At 48.0% G+C, this 17,644-nt stretch overlaps 1 protein-coding gene across 1 annotated transcript in view; it reads left to right on the plus strand.

Annotated features, from left to right (window-relative positions):
• Positions 1-17,644, plus strand: part of PTPRD (protein tyrosine phosphatase receptor type D) — a 335,371-nt gene that overhangs the window by 243,546 nt on the left and 74,181 nt on the right. Inside the window, exon 22 of the mRNA XM_054727642.1 lies at positions 17,091-17,214. Within this exon, the coding sequence (XP_054583617.1) occupies positions 17,091-17,214 (124 nt within the window). The remainder of the gene's footprint in view (positions 1-17,090; positions 17,215-17,644) is intronic.

Consider the following 17,644-nt stretch of genomic DNA (forward strand, 5'->3'; position numbering starts at 1 on the left):
TGCTGCAGATGGCCTCCGTGGTCAACTACCACCTGCTCCTTCCATTGGCCCCATTGATCCCTCTCAGCACCAGCCATTTAGGCGAGGGTGGCGATCGCCGGGGACCCCGCCCCGGGAGGCTGCTGGCCGTGCCCGGCCACGCACGCCCGGGTTGCGATGCAGCCCTGGACCCCGGGGAGGCTGCTGGCCGTGCCCGGCCACGCCCCCCCGGGTCGCGATGGGTCCCGGGACCCGCGGGAGGCTGCTGGCCGTGCCCGGCCACGCCCCCCCGGGTCGCGATGGGTCCCGGGACCCGCGGGAGGCTGCTGGCCGTGCCCGGCCACGCCCCCCCGGTCTCGATGCAGCCCTGGACCCCAGGGAGGCTGCTGGCCGTGCCCGGCCACGCCCCCCAGGGTCGCGATGGGTCCTGGGACCCCAGGGAGGCTGTTAGCCGTGCCTGGCCACGCCCCCCGGTCTTGATGCAGCCCTGGACCCCGGGGAGGCTGCTGGCCGTGCCCGACAACGCCCCCCCGGGTCGCGATGGGTCCCGGGACCCGTGGGAGGCTGCTGGCCGTGCCCGGCCACGCCCCCCCGGGTCTCGATGCAGCCCTGGACCCCGGGGAGCCTGCTGGCCGTGCCCGGCCACGCCCTCCGGGTCGCGATGGGTCCCGGGACCCGCGGGAGGCTGCTGGCCGTGCCCGGCCACGCCCCCCCGGGTCGCGATGCAGCCATGGACCCCGGGGAGGCTGCTGGCCGTGCCCGGCCACGCCCCCCCGGTCGCGATGGGACCCCGGACCCGCGGGAGGCTGCTGGCCGTGCCCGACAACGCCCCCCCGGGTCGCGATGGGTCCCGGGACCCGTGGGAGGCTGCTGGCCGTGCCCGGCCACGCCCCCCCGGGTCTCGATGCAGCCCTGGACCCCGGGGAGGCTGCTGGCCGTGCCCGGCCACGCCCCCCCGGGTCGCGATGGGTCCCGGGACCCCCGGGAGGCTGCTGGCCGTGCCCGGCCACGCCCCCCCGGGTCGCGATGCAGCCCTGGACCCCGGGGAGGCTGCTGGCCGTGCCCGGCCACGCCCCCCCGGGTCGCGATGGGTCCCGGGACCCCCGGGAGGCTGCTGGCCGTGCCCGGCCACGCCCCCCCGGGTCTCGATGCAGCCCTGGACCCCGGGGAGGCTGCTGGCCGTGCCCGGCCACGCCCCCCCGGGTCGCGATGGGTCCCAGGACCCCCGGGAGGCTGCTGGCCGTGCCCGGCCACGCCCCCCCGGGTCGCGATGCAGCCCTGGACCCCGGGGAGGCTGCTGGCCGTGCCCGGCCACGCCCCCCCGGGTCGCGATGGGTCCTGGGACCCCAGGGAGGCTGTTGGCCGTGCCCGGCCACGCCCCCCCCCCCCCCCCCCCGTCTTGATGCAGCCCTGGACCCCGGGGAGGCTGCTGGCCGTGCCCGGCCACGCCCCCCCGGGTCGCGATGCAGCCCTGGACCCCGGGGAGGCTGCTGGCCGTGCCCGGCCACGCCCCCCCGGGTCGCGATGGGTCCCGGGACCCCGGGAGGCTGCTGGCCGTGCCCGGCCACGCCCCCCCGGGTGGCGATGGGTCCCGGGACCCCCGGGAGGCTGCTGGCCGTGCCCGGCCACGCCCCCCCGGGTGGCGATGGGTCCCGGGACCCCCGGGAGGCTGCTGGCCGTGCCCGGCCAAGCCCCCCCGGGTCGCGATGCAGCCCTGGACCCCGGGGAGGCTGCTGGCCGTGCCCGGCCACGCCCCCCAGGGTCGCGATGGGTCCTGGGACCCCAGGGAGGCTGTTGACCGTGCCTGGCCACGTCCCCCCGGTCTTGATGCAGCCCTGGACCCCGGGGAGGCTGTTGACCGTGCCTGGCCACGTCCCCCCGGTCTTGATGCAGCCCTGGACCCCGGGGAGGCTGCTGGCCGTGCCCGGCCACGCCCCCCCGGGTCGCGATGGGTCCCCGGACCCGCGGGAGGCTGCTGGCCGTGCCCGGCAACGCCCCCCCGGGTCGCGATGGGTCCCGGGACCCGTGGGAGGCTGCTGGCCGTGCCCGGCCACGCCCCCCCGGGTCGCGATGGGTCCCGGGACCCCCGGGAGGCTGCTGGCCGTGCCTGGCCACGCCCCCCCGGGTCGCGATGCAGCCCTGGACCCCGGGGAGGCTGCTGGCCGTGCCCGGCCACGCCCCCCCGGGTCGCGATGGGTCCTGGGACCCCCGGGAGGCTGTTGGCCGTGCCTGGCCACGCCCCCCCGGTCTCGATGCAGCCCTGGACCCCGGGGAGGCTGCTGGCCGTGCCCGGCCACGCCCCCCCGGGTCGCGATGGGACCCCGGACCCGCGGGAGGCTGCTGGCCGTGCCCGACAACGCCCCCCCGGGTCGCGATGGGTCCCGGGACCCGTGGGAGGCTGCTGGCCGTGCCCGGCCACGCCCCCCCGGGTCTCGATGCAGCCCTGGACCCCGGGGAGGCTGCTGGCCGTGCCCGGCCACGCCCCCCCGGGTCGCGATGGGTCCCGGGACCCCCGGGAGGCTGCTGGCCGTGCCCGGCCACGCCCCCCCGGGTCGCGATGCAGCCCTGGACCCCGGGGAGGCTGCTGGCCGTGCCCGGCCACGCCCCCCCGGGTCGCGATGGGTCCCGGGACCCCCGGGAGGCTGCTGGCCGTGCCCGGCCACGCCCCCCCGGGTCTCGATGCAGCCCTGGACCCCGGGGAGGCTGCTGGCCGTGCCCGGCCACGCCCCCCCGGGTCGCGATGGGTCCCCGGACCCCCGGGAGGCTGCTGGCCGTGCCCGGCCACGCCCCCCCGGGTCGCGATGCAGCCATGGACCCCGGGGAGGCTGCTGGCCGTGCCCGGCCACGCCCCCCCGGGTCGCGATGGGTCCCGGGACCCCCGGGAGGCTGCTGGCCGTGCCCGGCCAAGCCCCCCCGGGTCGCGATGCAGCCCTGGACCCCGGGGAGGCTGCTGGCCGTGCCCGGCCACGCCCCCCCGGGTCGCGATGGGTCCTGGGACCCCAGGGAGGCTGTTGGCCGTGCCCGGCCACGCCCCCCGTCTCGATGCAGCCCTGGACCCCGGGGAGGCTGCTGGCCGTGCCCGGCCACGCCCCCCCGGGTCGCGATGCAGCCCTGGACCCCGGGGAGGCTGCTGGCCGTGCCCGGCCACGCCCCCCCGGGTCGCGATGGGTCCCGGGACCCCGGGAGGCTGCTGGCCGTGCCCGGCCACGCCCCCCCGGGTGGCGATGGGTCCCGGGACCCCCGGGAGGCTGCTGGCCGTGCCCGGCCACGCCCCCCCGGGTGGCGATGGGTCCCGGGACCCCCGGGAGGCTGCTGGCCGTGCCCGGCCAAGCCCCCCCGGGTCGCGATGCAGCCCTGGACCCCGGGGAGGCTGCTGGCCGTGCCCGGCCACGCCCCCCAGGGTCGCGATGGGTCCTGGGACCCCAGGGAGGCTGTTGACCGTGCCTGGCCACGTCCCCCCGGTCTTGATGCAGCCCTGGACCCCGGGGAGGCTGTTGACCGTGCCTGGCCACGTCCCCCCGGTCTTGATGCAGCCCTGGACCCCGGGGAGGCTGCTGGCCGTGCCCGGCCACGCCCCCCCGGGTCGCGATGGGTCCCCGGACCCGCGGGAGGCTGCTGGCCGTGCCCGGCAACGCCCCCCCCGGGTCGCGATGGGTCCCGGGACCCGTGGGAGGCTGCTGGCCGTGCCCGGCCACGCCCCCCCGGGTCGCGATGGGTGCCGGGACCCCCGGGAGGCTGCTGGCCGTGCCCGGCCAAGCCCCCCCGGGTCGCGATGCAGCCCTGGACCCCGGGGAGGCTGCTGGCCGTGCCCGGCCACGCCCCCCCGGGTCGCGATGGGTCGTGGGACCCCAGGGAGGCTGTTGGCCGTGCCCGGCCACGCCCCCCCGGTCGCGATGCAGCCCTGGACCCCGGGGAGGCTGCTGGCCGTGCCCGGCCACGCCCCCCCCCCGGGTCGCGATGGGTCCCGGGACCCCCGGGAGGCTGCTGGCCGTGCCCGGCCACGCCCCCCCGGTCTTGATGCAGCCCTGGACCCCGGGGAGGCTGCTGGCCGTGCCCGGCCACGCCCCCCCGGGTCGCGATGCAGCCCTGGACCCCGGGGAGGCTGCTGGCCGTGCCCGGCCACGCCCCCCCGGGTCGCGATGGGTCCCGGACCCCCGGGAGGCTGCTGGCCGAGCCTGGCCACGCCCCCCCATCTCAATCCAGCCAGGGACCCAGGGAGGCTTCTGGCTTTTCCCTACCACGCCCCTCTAGGGTTGCCATCGCTCCCCAGACCCGGGGAACTAAGAGGATTTGGCGGCCGCCATCTTGGTTTTCTCAAAGGCCATATAGGCACCCGGAGTCCCGCCCCCTGCCTCTCGCAAGTCCAATCATGGGCATAGCGGAGGTGCGGTCAATTTGCATGTTACTCTATTATAAAGTAAGATATATATATGTGTGTGTGTATATATATATGTATATATATATACATATATATATATACATATATATATATACACTCACATTTATATATGTATAAATGTGAGTATATATAAACAAACATATATATAACATATATATACACATATATATTTATATATGTGTATATATATGTTTGTTTATATATACTCACATTTATAATACATGTATATACATGTATTATGATTATATATACACATGCAGTATGTGGGTATATATGTATATATTTTAACTGCTTTATAATTTTTTTACTTAAAAGAAAATATGAGCCCAGCCAGTGTGGCTCAGTGGTTGAGTGTCAACCTATGAACTAGGAGGTCACAGTACAATTCCAGTAAGGGCACATGAGGCAGCCAGCCGATCAATGATTCTCTCCAATCATTGATTTTTTTATCTCTCTCTCCCTCTCCCTTCCTCTCTGAAATCAATAAAAATATACATTTTTTAAAAAAAGTAAATATGGTCCTAGCTGGTTGGCTAAGTGGTTAGAATGTCAGCCTGCAGAGCGTTGCAGGCTTGATCTCCAGCCCAGATCATGCAAGAGGCAACCAATGGGTGTGTCTCCCTCACATTGATGTTTCTCTTTCTTTTCCTCCCTTCCACTCTCCCTAAAAATCAATAGGAAAAAAATATATATCCTTGGGTGAGGATTAAAAAAAAAAAAAGAATGTAGATATCTTTATGTCTGTGATACATAGCAGTTTTCATAGCTTTATACATTTTTCCTACTATAAGTCCTTTCACCAGTCCTCTCTTATGTGAAAGGCTATTTCCTAATTTTTTACTGTTGTAAATGAATCTACAGTGACTGTCCTTTACACTTGTCCAGGAGAAAAAAATGGTTTTTATTTTCATAGAATTTAGACAGAGTTGAGTGCCTGAGCATATGTCTGAAGTCTAACGCTCGGGAGGTGATGAGTCGGTGACCAGTTTAGTTTGAGCAAGGTGCCCATGGGGATGCATCTGAGTCAGATGGGAAAGGCAAGGTGACCCCAAGACAGGCCTCCACCCGTGAAAGAACCTTGATATTTTCTGAAGACATGTATGATGAAGAACATATTTGAAGACATGTATGATGGTTGAATTGTGTAATACTCAAGCAGTAGGATAAGTCAGCGGTTCCATTTCCAGAGCAACTAAAAAAGAAAGAAATTGTAGCATAATCATACCTAATTTTTAATAATAGCTTTTAAATATTATAAAATATTAGACAAAACATTTTAAAAATCATTTTTGTAGCATGAATAAAGAATAAAATTATTTTTATAGAAATGATTCTTATATAAAATCAGTTCTTTGAAGTTATTCTTTTCCTTCACAATTGAACATACGTAATCCATATGTAGCCCTACAGTTCTCCCATCCTCTACCATGAAGAAGGAGAACAATTATAATCTGAGCAGGCCACATTGGTGGTTTAGCAGTGTGCCGGGGAAATGTGTGTTACCATCACGTTCTGTCCTCTTCCTCTTTCTCTCCTCTGTGCAGCTCCGTAGAAAAGTTGAACAAGGTGAAGCATTGGGTCAGGCCAGCCACCTTCTCTCCTTTTGGCTTTAATGTTCCACTCCTACCTGAGCTGACTTCATAAGTAGAATCCAGTGTCCTTCTGCAGAAATTGCTCTCTTTACTTTTCCCCACCTACTGTCCAGGTGATAGAGTTTGTCAGTGAACTCGGTATTTAACAGAACCTGCCATCTGTCCATCTCTCTTTCCACGTAGACCTACTTACCGGGCTGCGAACTCTTCAGACGTGAGTCGGGTAGTCGTTACAAGTGCCGACTCTAAAGCTGGAAAGGCTGGCTTCAAACCCCAGCTCTGCCACTTCCCAGCGGTGTGACCTTGAGCAAGTGATTTCTTTTGTGTCTCAGTGCTCTGTGTAAAATAAGAGTGGTAACACTTGAACATCCGTTTTACTGTTGTTGTGAGGGTAAAATGAGTTGAGGCATGTAAACAGCTGAGAACAGTGGCGTGTGGAAGCATCCAGTCAGGATTTTTTTGGTATTTGTTTTTTTTTTTTTCAGAGATGCCGTGATTTCTCTAAGTTGGTTTAGATTGTCTGGCTCCTGACCCTCTCTGCTCCCCCAGCCCTCCACCCCGCACCCTGGTCTCTTATTCAGCTCTGACATCTGCCCTGGTGCTGGATGGTTTCCAGCACCCTGTGACCCCCAAACACTGCCCAGGAAAGCCTCTTGTGCATAACCCTAATACAGCTCAGTGGTGCCAAAGGGTTTCCTTCTCAGGAATCAGGTTTTAACCAAGTGTGAGCCAGGGAGCCGCTTTGTTTATTTACAAGGGTTTTACACACCTCTGGGCTGTCTAATGTGTGTTTAGTTTATAGTCACATCTTCAAAGGGGAAACTTATTAAACTATTTCTAAGGTTGTGAGGTAAATGTCGTTGTTGCCATATGGCCCGCCTATAATGCATTTCAGACATTCTATAAATACATTTTAAAATCAACTCTATGCTAAACAGTGTACAACATCAGAAAAATTACAGCCCTGTAGTGATAAGCTCAGGTGATTCCATTTTTTCCCAAAGGGCTAATATATAAAATTACCACCTGGCCAGTGTTGCTCAGTAGTTGAGCATCGACCTATGAACCAGGAGGTCAAGGTTCGATTCCTGGTCAGGGCACATGCCTGGTTGCAGGCTTAATCCCCAGTGTAAGAGGCAGCCTATCAGTAATTCTCTCTCATCACTGATGTTTCTATCTCTCCCTTTCCCTTCCTCTCTGAAATCAATTAAAATATATATTGGTAATATATATATAATTACCAATGTACTGATATTTTGTAATATATTTTACCTAGAATAGTCTTTAATTTTATATTATAAAACCAGTATATATTTTTAACAGCAAATTAATAGTTTAGAAAGAAATTAAACTTTAAAATTTTGTATTGTTTTAACCTTTCTAGTTTGTCACATGAATAAGAGAAGAAAATATACAATTTAGATTGTAAATGGTCTGTCTCTGCGTAATTAGAAGCCTATATTCAGTACAGCCTACTGTTACCTACTGAAGGAATGATGATATTAACAGCAAGCGGTTCTTAATGTAAATACTGTGCCCAAAATATAGGAATTCCTGTGTTTCAACTAGATAGTTGCACTGAATACAAATGGGGATGGAAGGGAGTGAGAGAATTTTTTTAAGGGATTATGTGGGATTTTCCATGATCTATCACAGACTTGGAGGAGGCGTCACTTATTCTAATTTCATTTCAGATGTATAATTCTTATTTTTTCTGAACCAGGAAAAGGATATGAAAGGCTTTGACTAAACATGAACAGAAATGCATTCAGACATATTTCAATTTGGGAAATTTACCTGTTTTTCCTCTTAGATCTGAAAATAAATACAGGAGAAGAAGAAACAAAGATCTAACAAAAAAACTTTTTATTAAACGGCAAGCAAGGCAGTGCTGAAAGCCTTGAAATATACCTGTCTATAGGATGCAAAGTAAAATAAGAGGGGGAAAATACAGTGTTTAAAATTAGGTTAGAAATTTCCACATCTAATAAAGAAGAATTAATGTTATCAGCTAAATCTCAACCTTAAACATTCAAAAGCCAAGAGGATTATTTATCTTCCCTATTTCCCTCATTCTGTTGTTTATAAAATGCTGTTGTAATATGCATCACACAACAATTATGAAACCAATCCATTCATTCATTCAATTGATTTTTCTTTTGAATTTACTTTTCCATGTGATTTCTGGATGATCAGATCTCCAGTATCAAATGAAATGGAAACAGTGAGAATTAGATGTGGCTGCCTGTGGGGTTTGATTTTTGTTTTTGGGTTTTGTTTTGTTGTTGTTGTTGTTGTTGTTGTTGTTGTTATCTCTGCCAATTTGGAACCTGATGGACATATTGTCATATAGCGTGTAGAAGGGCAGAAATTGATTTTTTTTTGGGGGAGGGGGGCCTAAATCAACTGGACAATTGCCCTAATTTTATGCTTCAATGATAATGAAGATACAGTTAGGATCAGGGAGAAAGCAGACATCGCTGGCTGCCAAGATTGTCTTAAATCAAGATATTCTTACTCAAGTCAGTGGGTAGAGTCAGGAGGAAGCAAAATATCTCCCAGTCTTTTAGCAGTAACAATGTATATGGTGTTTTAAACATGTTACTTTTCTTAGTATGATTGGGTCGGTACAAATGTGTCAACATTTGCAAAGAGTGATGAGGAATTAATGCATTCATCTTGTTAATTTGTTGACAAAAACTAGTGTCCTGTTATTCATGCGAAAGAAAAGATGCCATTGTGTGAAATGCTGCACATCCATTTCATCTAATATTTTTATTTGTTACCTACACATAATTCTTTTAATAAATACTGCAATTACTTTCCACCAATTCAGTCAACATTTTCTCTTCAGTCAGAGCAGTTTAATACATTTCTAATAACATTTTTTTGACCCAAACTGTCTGGAAAAATTATGATTCCTTTTGCTTTTCCAAATAACATCAGAAATCCTCGTGTGTGAATTATATTTGTAAAATGATTCTCCACAAAGCTCTAGTGTTTAATAATGTCAACTATAATTCTATCTGTCCATTTCTTATGCACTTTAATTTGATGGAGGAGATGAATAGCTAAAACTAAAACATTAGGATTAAGAGGTATCATTGTCATCATTCCTCTAGAACCACTGCCTTCGGGAACTAGGAATGTCTGTTCCGCATTTAGTAGCATCCGCGAAAATGTTGGAGCATGTTAAAGAGAGTTTGGGGAAAAAAAATCTGGACTTTTAAACCTTCAGATCTTAAAATTCCACCTTCTTTTTTGAACTCTTATTTGAAAGGAACTCTGAGAAATACTCTTTTCCTCAATCACACATATAAAGCAGTGAAAGCCTTATCTGCGTTCTCGAGATCAGGTAGCGTTGTCCTATGGAGTTGAAAAGAACCCAGTGTTTGTTGTTGGATTGTTATAGTTTTTCATCATCTTGAATCCATAGTAAGTTAGAATAAGTTCAGCGTACTTCCAGGAGTAAATAGTATCCTCAGAGAAATAAGCTAACTCATTCTTAGTGCTGAGATATGATTTAGGATAAAACGTTTATCAAAGCATTGCTGGAAATACTCACCTCATATGGCTGGATGCTTCACTATGAATATAGTTTCTCCTATTTAGTTCTCTCTATATCAATTCTAATTATGCACATAAATAACTTATTGCTTTAGGTAATTTTCTATGAGTATTTATCACATAACATTTTATGATCAGAATTTCAAATCAAACCATTAGACAACATGTAAAGTTGGTGCAGTTTTATCATTTGTAAATTGTACCATCTATCTACTATCCAACGTAGAGAATGGCCATATCCACTTATGAGTTAACACTGAGAATCTTGAAAAGTATTTAAATCCTTCAGATTCTAATGGTGACCTGCTCAGATACGTTTTTATAAGGAACGATTTAGGAGGTGCTGATGACAGGTTGGATAAAGGGAGATTAGAGAAAATGGGGCCACAAACCCGACACTGGAATGGCGTTAATAGGAAAAAGAAGCACAGAGCAAACAGGCCCAAGACAGACTTGCCAAAGCTAATCAGGGGCTATGACCGCCAGACTTTGCTCATCACCATACTTTCCATTTTTTAAAGCATCATCGGACTCAACTGAACTCATGCTCTTCTCTTTGAAGAAAGTACTCATTATGTCAATTGCAGGCTTCTGCTAATTGTGCAAAATATAGCCCTTCCCAGCTATGCAAACGTGGGTCTTTTTCAAATGGGTACATATTAATTTACCATTTTCAAACTGGGAGAAAGAATATAAACGAATGAGAATGAAAAAAAAAAAAAAACAGGCTTCATTACAGAAATACACACTCAATGGCAGATTGCTCTTCTAAACCTCAGAAAGCATTTCGGAATATTTGGGGACAGGGGGAAACCACTCTTAGGACAAAATGAGCCTGCTGCTAGGGAACAATGTGGGAAAATAGTGTTTCTCTGGAGGATAAGGTCATTGAAAGTTCAGTTCCCTGTAAAAGGGATGGTTAGTCTGACCCATAGTTTGGCTAGTCAAGTAGCTGGTCTATTCCTCCTATGTAATTACACTTCTGTTAGTTGTTTTAAAACACACACAGAAACAGGATGTGTCTTTTTTGTGGTTTCTCTTTGATGAGTTTCTAAAGGGAATATTTTGAGGTTTTTCTCCTGATGGGGTGAAGGAAAGTAGAATACAGAGCAACTGGTATTGTGTGATGTTTTATACATGTGAATTACATATTTTTTTCTGGGCAGAGAATTCAGAATCTTGCAGAACCATATTTAAAGGACTTTGCTTTAAGAGGATGACTTGAGCTTTATCAAAAACTAGAGGCCCGGTGCACAAAATTTGTGCACTCTGGGGCAGGGGGTCCCTCAGCCCGGCCTGCACCCTCTCGCCATCCAGGACTCTTCACGGGATGTCTGCCTGCCGGCTTAGGCCCGATCCCTGAGAAGCCGGGCTTGCTGCTCCTTAGCACTGCCTCGAAGGCGGGAGAGGCTCCCGCCACCACTGCTGCACTCGCCATCAGTGAACCCGGCTTCTGGCTGAGCAGTGCTCCCCCTGTGGGAGCACACTGACCACCAGGGGGCAGCTCCTGCATTGAATGTCTGCCCCCTGTTGGTCAGTGCACGTCATAGCGACCAGTTGTTCTGGTCTTTCCGCCATAAAGGTTACTGGGCCTTTTTTTTTTTAAATATATTTTATTGATTTTTTACAGAGAGGAAGGGAGAGGGAATAGAGAGTTAGAAACATCGATGAGAGAGAAACATCGATTAGCTGCTTCTTGCACACCCCCTACTGGGGATGTGCCCTCAACCAAGGTACATGCCCTTGACCAGAATCGAACCTGGGACCTTTCAGTCTGCAGGCTGATGCTCTATCCACTGAGCCAAACCGGTTTCGGCCGTTGCTGGGCTTTTATATATAGAGATGGTCACTCTTATATCAGGATGTAATTTTACTCAATGACTATAATTTGATGTGGAAATTTATGAACATTCTCTTGTTTTGAGTTTATAGAGATGTTTGATCCCAGCCTTCCTTGCATTGTTTCCAGAGAACAATCGAAAGGCATGGGTGAAACATTTAAGGAACCTTCTCCAGTTTGGCTAGAGATGAAGCACAGATGGCAGTTAGGCACTCAGACTTGGGGGACAGAATGCCAGGTCCTCAAACCTGGCTTTCTCCACCTACCAGCTTTTGACCATGAGAGAGTGATGGTCATACCCCACACTGGGGATTGCGCCTGAAACCTATTCTACAGAATTTTTATAATAACTACTTGTAGGGTTTTTGTAAGATAAAATGAGTTAACTCATGTGAAGCACACACACAAAAAAGCCACAGTAAATGTTATATATAAGTGTTAGTTGTTATAATTATTGGATGTAAATATTTATATTTTTACATATTTTTATTGAGAATACAATGAAAGATTACAAAGCCATCAGTTATGTGCAGCTTTTTTCCCACTTACCTATTTGAGGACAAACTTCTAGTTGATTAAAAAAAAAAAACAAAAAGAACATGAATTAGACCTTGCAAATCATCACCTTAAGGACTAGATAAATACAGAGTATTTGGTTTTAGCAAGTGTCAACTTGAGGTTTTCCCTTTTAAGTAACAGAGAGGTTTTCTTTCTATTTGGTGTGTTTTTCCCTCTGTAAGGCAAACCTATTGCTATTACGGTGAAGATTATTGTTAACATTAGAATGATTCAGTCAACAGCTCTGGGTGGAGGGGAGGGTGTGTGTGTGTGTGTCTTGTGCCAAGTGGTCAAGTATGCAGATAGGGAAGTGATATTACTTGGTTTGGCATCTTGGTAAAGTTTTAGATGCTACATAGTGTTCATGCAGTACCTACCTTTCAAGGGCCTTGTCGATTGACTGGAAAAACAAAGGTAAATCTTCGGAATAGCATTCCTGTTTATAAATTCTGTAACAATGACATATACAAATTTCATATAGTATTTTTTTTAAAAGGTCATTAATCAACTTCTGGTTGAAAAAATGTCCAGTGTGCTTTATTCCCAACTCGTAAAATTCCCCTCAGTGGAGGCTAACAAAGACCTGGCCAAGATTCCTGCTCCAGAACTTGGGGTTAAGTGCTAGGAAGGAGGAACTAACCAGCCAGAAGTTGTTTGGATAAATAGAGCCAGAAGGATGAGCAGAGGTACCTGAGAATCAAGCTCAGGGAAACCCAATACCAACAGCAGGAAGAAGTTGACTCCATTAGGAACAAGGGGACTTATTTCAAAATTTTTAATAATATTGGGGTAGCCTCATTCTATTATAAATTTATAATAGAAAGATATCTACACTTAAAAAAGAGCAACATGCTAATTGACCATACCTTCACGACGCCCACCAGCCAATCAGGAGTGAGGATGCAAATTAACACAACAAAGCTGGTGGGTTAATTTGCATACACAGGTGCCGATCGGCCGGGGTGAGCGTTCCGCAGCACCCCAGCTGCTCCAGGCCTCTGGGCAGCATGGGAAGGCAGAAATTCAGCTCTGGGCCGGAGCGGAAAGGTGGCTCCGGCCAGAGCGAAGGCGGTACCAGCAGCCAGGGGAAAGAAGGCCCATTCTTACACGAATCTTTGTGCATCGGGCACTAGTCTAGACATAATAGGTCAGTCAAAAATACAGCGTTGAAGTGGAAGTCAGCTTCTCTGTCACTTCAGACCTGTGTTGATCTTTCTCTATGTTGGTCTTTTTCTTTTTCTTTAGGAGGATCTCAGTAAGAAAAGCCAGAAAACAAAGAGGCAAAGCAAACTGTGTCATCACCAGCACTAAGAAAAGCCTAGACAGTGGGTTTTGAGAATTAGGGTCTTATTCATCCATGATATCTTTGCCTCATTAACATGGATAATTGAAATTTGATTTTGCTCAACCAGGATTTTTCCTGAATATACAAGATCTTATACTTTATCTACTAGTAATTCATTTTTCTTTACTGAGTTTACTCCTCTCAGCATTCTGACAAGCTCCAAAATAATGACCTGTGTTGTGTATTGTTAAATGTTCAGTCAGATGGATAGATACAGATGGATGAGTATGTGTTGCACAAAGACAAGTCAGCATTATTTAATCAATGTTTGTTTGATCCGTGTAAAACGAGTATAAATGTAAGCTGCACCCCATCTGTTTTGTCATCCATGTGAAGCCAACCTCATTTTTAAAACTTGATTTCTTATGTAACTGCCCCAGAATGACACAGGATGATCAGTTGGGAGCAAACAGCATTCGGACTAGGAGATAAAGGAGGGTAGTTATGTGTGGGTGTTTCGTATGTGGGGCTTCTCCATTTTGCAGTGACCCTTTCAGTAGTTAAGTGGCATCGTGGCTTGGTGATGACCAGCTATTAGTCATCAGCTGGGCTTTGACATGATGCAGATCTGGGGTTGAAGGTGAATGTATGATTCTAGATGTGTGAGAAAATCACCTTATTACCAAATAGCACAGCGCCTGCCACAGAGAAGGCTTTGAGTAGGATTTATTGAATTAATCTTTCTTTACTTCAATTTCCTTGTCTGCGAAATGGAGAAACAACAGCACCTGCCTCACAATATTTGTGAAAATTAAACAGCCTACTGGATGTAGAGCACAATGACCGGGCAGCTACTATTATAATGATCCAGTTACTTACAGGTCTTCTCCTGGGTCGTATTTTAAGCATAAGCATATTAACACATGTGATGTATAACTCATGTTTCCATTACCAGTTTTTAAATGTTTAACCTAAGATGAAAAAGCCAAAATTTGAGGTAACAAGCATTGATTTGGGATCAAAGAATTACAATTTGGGGGACCATAGTTTCTGAGGCAGAAACTCAGATAGTGTCCTGATTACAGAGGGAAGGCAAGGGCTTTGTTATCAGGAAAGGAAAGGAGCAATTGTATGAAAAGAAGAGAGAATTCCTATTGGTACTAACAAGCTGGGCCACTCTTGACTATACGTGGTTGGTTACTGATTCTGTCTCCAGATAGTCCATAATCATTAGTCCTTGTGATCAGGATGCCTGATTTCCTTTTGATGTTACAAACACTGGTTTGTAAAACAGTTGTGTTAGGACTAGTCCAGAGATTGAGAAAACAGTATGTACAAGGCAGTTCCTCTGGAATTGGCTGCTCTGGCTCTTCTTTACAATGGCTCCACTTGTGCCAACTTTCACACACTCTTCCATGCAGGTATCAAAGCATGCTGATGGCTGAGAATATGTGGCAAGAGTAGAAATGGACATGACTTGAACAGTGTCTTTGAGTGGGTAGCTGCAATTTCATTGGTCTAATTAAATTTATGCCACTTTCCATCTGCGAGTGATCACAGTTTGAGTAACAAGGCCATCAGAGAGAGTGACATCTTCCACCAAAAGACTGTACCTCAGTGAGATTAGGAGCTTCTTGGTATATTTTAGAGAATAATGTGCAAGCAGTTTATGTACTAAGTCATGCTCATCAGTATAATGTAAGTGGTAGTTATAATTTCAGGATCATATATTTAATTACTAAGCCATATGCTAATGAGTGTTAAAATATTAAAGTGAGAGTACTGTACAATGCAGTTTCCATAATCTGTTCTCTAGCTCCCATGTTATATGGAGGAATTACTCCATGATTTCTCTTGATGAACTTTTCTCAACATTTATTCATCAGTTCAATTCATTTTTTAAAAAATCATTTGTCAAACCATGTGTTGAGCCATCTTTGTAGATGCAAATATAAGTGAAAATGTATAGGTAGGACTGTGGCTGAGAACTTCAGAATGTAGGTAGTAGGTCACCCAGAGCCAGTGGGAGTTCTTAAACAGGGACCTAACCTGCCTGGAGTTTTGCTTAAGAAAGACCACTTTGCTTTGAAGAATGGGTTGGAGTGAGAGATTACAGGAGATATTCTAATTAGACATCAGATGCTGAAGGACAGAATATGGGGACTGAATTGAGAAATGTTTAAATCGGGTCTTGGTCGCTGAATGGAGCTGTGTGAGAGTTCAAGGTTGACTTGAAGGCGTCCACCCAGACGAATGCTCTGCTCCCTTTAGCGTCTGAAATACTTGGAGAGTACATTCAGTGGAGAGATGATGAGTTTCCTTGGAAGAACCAACTAGAAAGACCCCTAATTACACTATTCTTTAGACTCTAAGGCATGGATAATTATTTTGCTGCATACTGTGTAATGATCGACTAGTTTATATATAGATTAGCATAGGCTAAGAAAGGAAAAGGGGGTTAAATACTCCGTAAATTAGAGGCTGCAATCTGTACGGCTGAGAATGTTAGCATGTTTAGAGGCTATTCGTGACTGTTAATAGGCTTGACTTTTTACACGAGTGAGTTGTATCATCATGCTGAACTCTGTCCCTTTAATACAAAATGTATGCATCTTTAATATTGTAACAGCCATTGGATATGTTTTAGTTTCAAATTCTACATATACACATAAAAGAACGGAAAATATCCAGCATCTAAAACTACTGCTAAAAATTCTATCAACATAACATACTATATTTACTTTTTAAAAATTTCACCTGTACATAAAATTAATTTAGCATTGTTTCTGAAAATTTGATTTTGATCATTTAAAATCATGTTTATGCAATTACTAAACTCGTGTTTCCATATGCCATGAAATTATAAGTATTAATAAAGTGTCAATATCTTATGATAAAAGAAAATATGTGTTTTTTTTAGTTTTTTTTTTTTTTTTAAGAAAATATGTTTTGATTTCCATAATATTGCAGGAAAATAAAAAGTCTCCCAAGATGTTATAATCAAAGCCTGGATTCATTCTCAAAACCATTGTTTTACTTTACATATGAAAAGTTACATATTGTATTATATCTGCAATATTTATTTTTAAGTGGTTAAACTAAGGCATTAAGGAAATGCACTAACAATCAGAACAAATAAGTTTAAAGAATAAAATGAAGTAAATGATGTAAACATGATAACACATAATGAACAATAGGAAACACAATTTAAATAGAAAAGCAGTTAGGTCCTATCTGCATTGGGTTACAAATTAATGTTCTAAAATGATTAATTTAACTAACCTGCCTTCTTTACTGTTACTCTTAACTGTTAGAATTGTACAGATTGCCTTGTGGTATTGGCCATGATGTGTTGCAGAGAAATAGACAACATTTTAAGTTGCCGTCAAGATGTAAGCCTGTAGGTGAAGAGAGTACAGTAACGCGGTGCCCAGGGAAGCCAGTGAAAAACCACTCAATTTAAAAATTGAGATTAGGTCCAGATAGGAAAGAATAGGGCAGAGCAAACAACATAAAACAATGCTCACAGAACTGGAAGGCATATTGAACCAAGGTAACTTGTAAGCTACAGCAGCAGAGAGAAAAAAAATGGAAAAGTAAAATAATAATAATAAAACCTGCCTTTCCAATATTAACAGAACATCTGTATTGATTTTCTTTTTCATCTGAATCAGTGTTGGTAACTACACTGTTTTACTCTGATTAATCATTTCATGTGATTCTGGGTATATCGGTGCTCAGCTTCACAGCGAGGGCCATCCTGAGGAAGCGTGGCTTCAGAGTTTTCAAAATCGCGTTACTTGTGATAAATGCCTATCATCCACTGATATTCAGTATTGATTTTGGTTGTGTGCTGTTTTTCTTTTAAAGTCAATTGATCCTGGCCAGCAGTTCACATGGGAACATTCAAACTTGGAGGTAAACAAACCAAAGAATAGATATGCAAACGTAATCGCCTATGATCATTCCCGGGTTCTCCTATCAGCAATAGAAGGTAAGGAAATACTGACCTTATGTACACCTTTATTTTCATGGGTTTAAGGATGTGCATGAAAATATAGCTTTAGGCATTGAGCCATCTATAAAAATAGTTATTTAAGATTTAGCCAATGCTGGTACTCAATTTTTCTTTCTCATAGAAATATACCTACCATACACACACACACACACACACACACACACACACACACACACACACACATACACCCACACTAGCCCACTATCCTATAACATAAGAGCATCCCTCATGACCTCTTTGCCTCTACCCTACATGAAAGACTCGATTATGTAGTTGATGTTCATAAGGGAAGCAATTTTGGGTTGCCCATTTACTGAGGCTTACTGATGGTTAGGAATAAAAAGGTGATTGTTAGAAGATGCCCAGAAACTGTTACTTAAAAATGGGCAAGTGAGTAGTTTGTTTG

The sequence above is a fragment of the Eptesicus fuscus genome, chromosome 15 (genome assembly GCF_027574615.1).
Source record: "Eptesicus fuscus isolate TK198812 chromosome 15, DD_ASM_mEF_20220401, whole genome shotgun sequence".
NCBI lineage: Eukaryota > Metazoa > Chordata > Mammalia > Chiroptera > Vespertilionidae > Eptesicus > Eptesicus fuscus.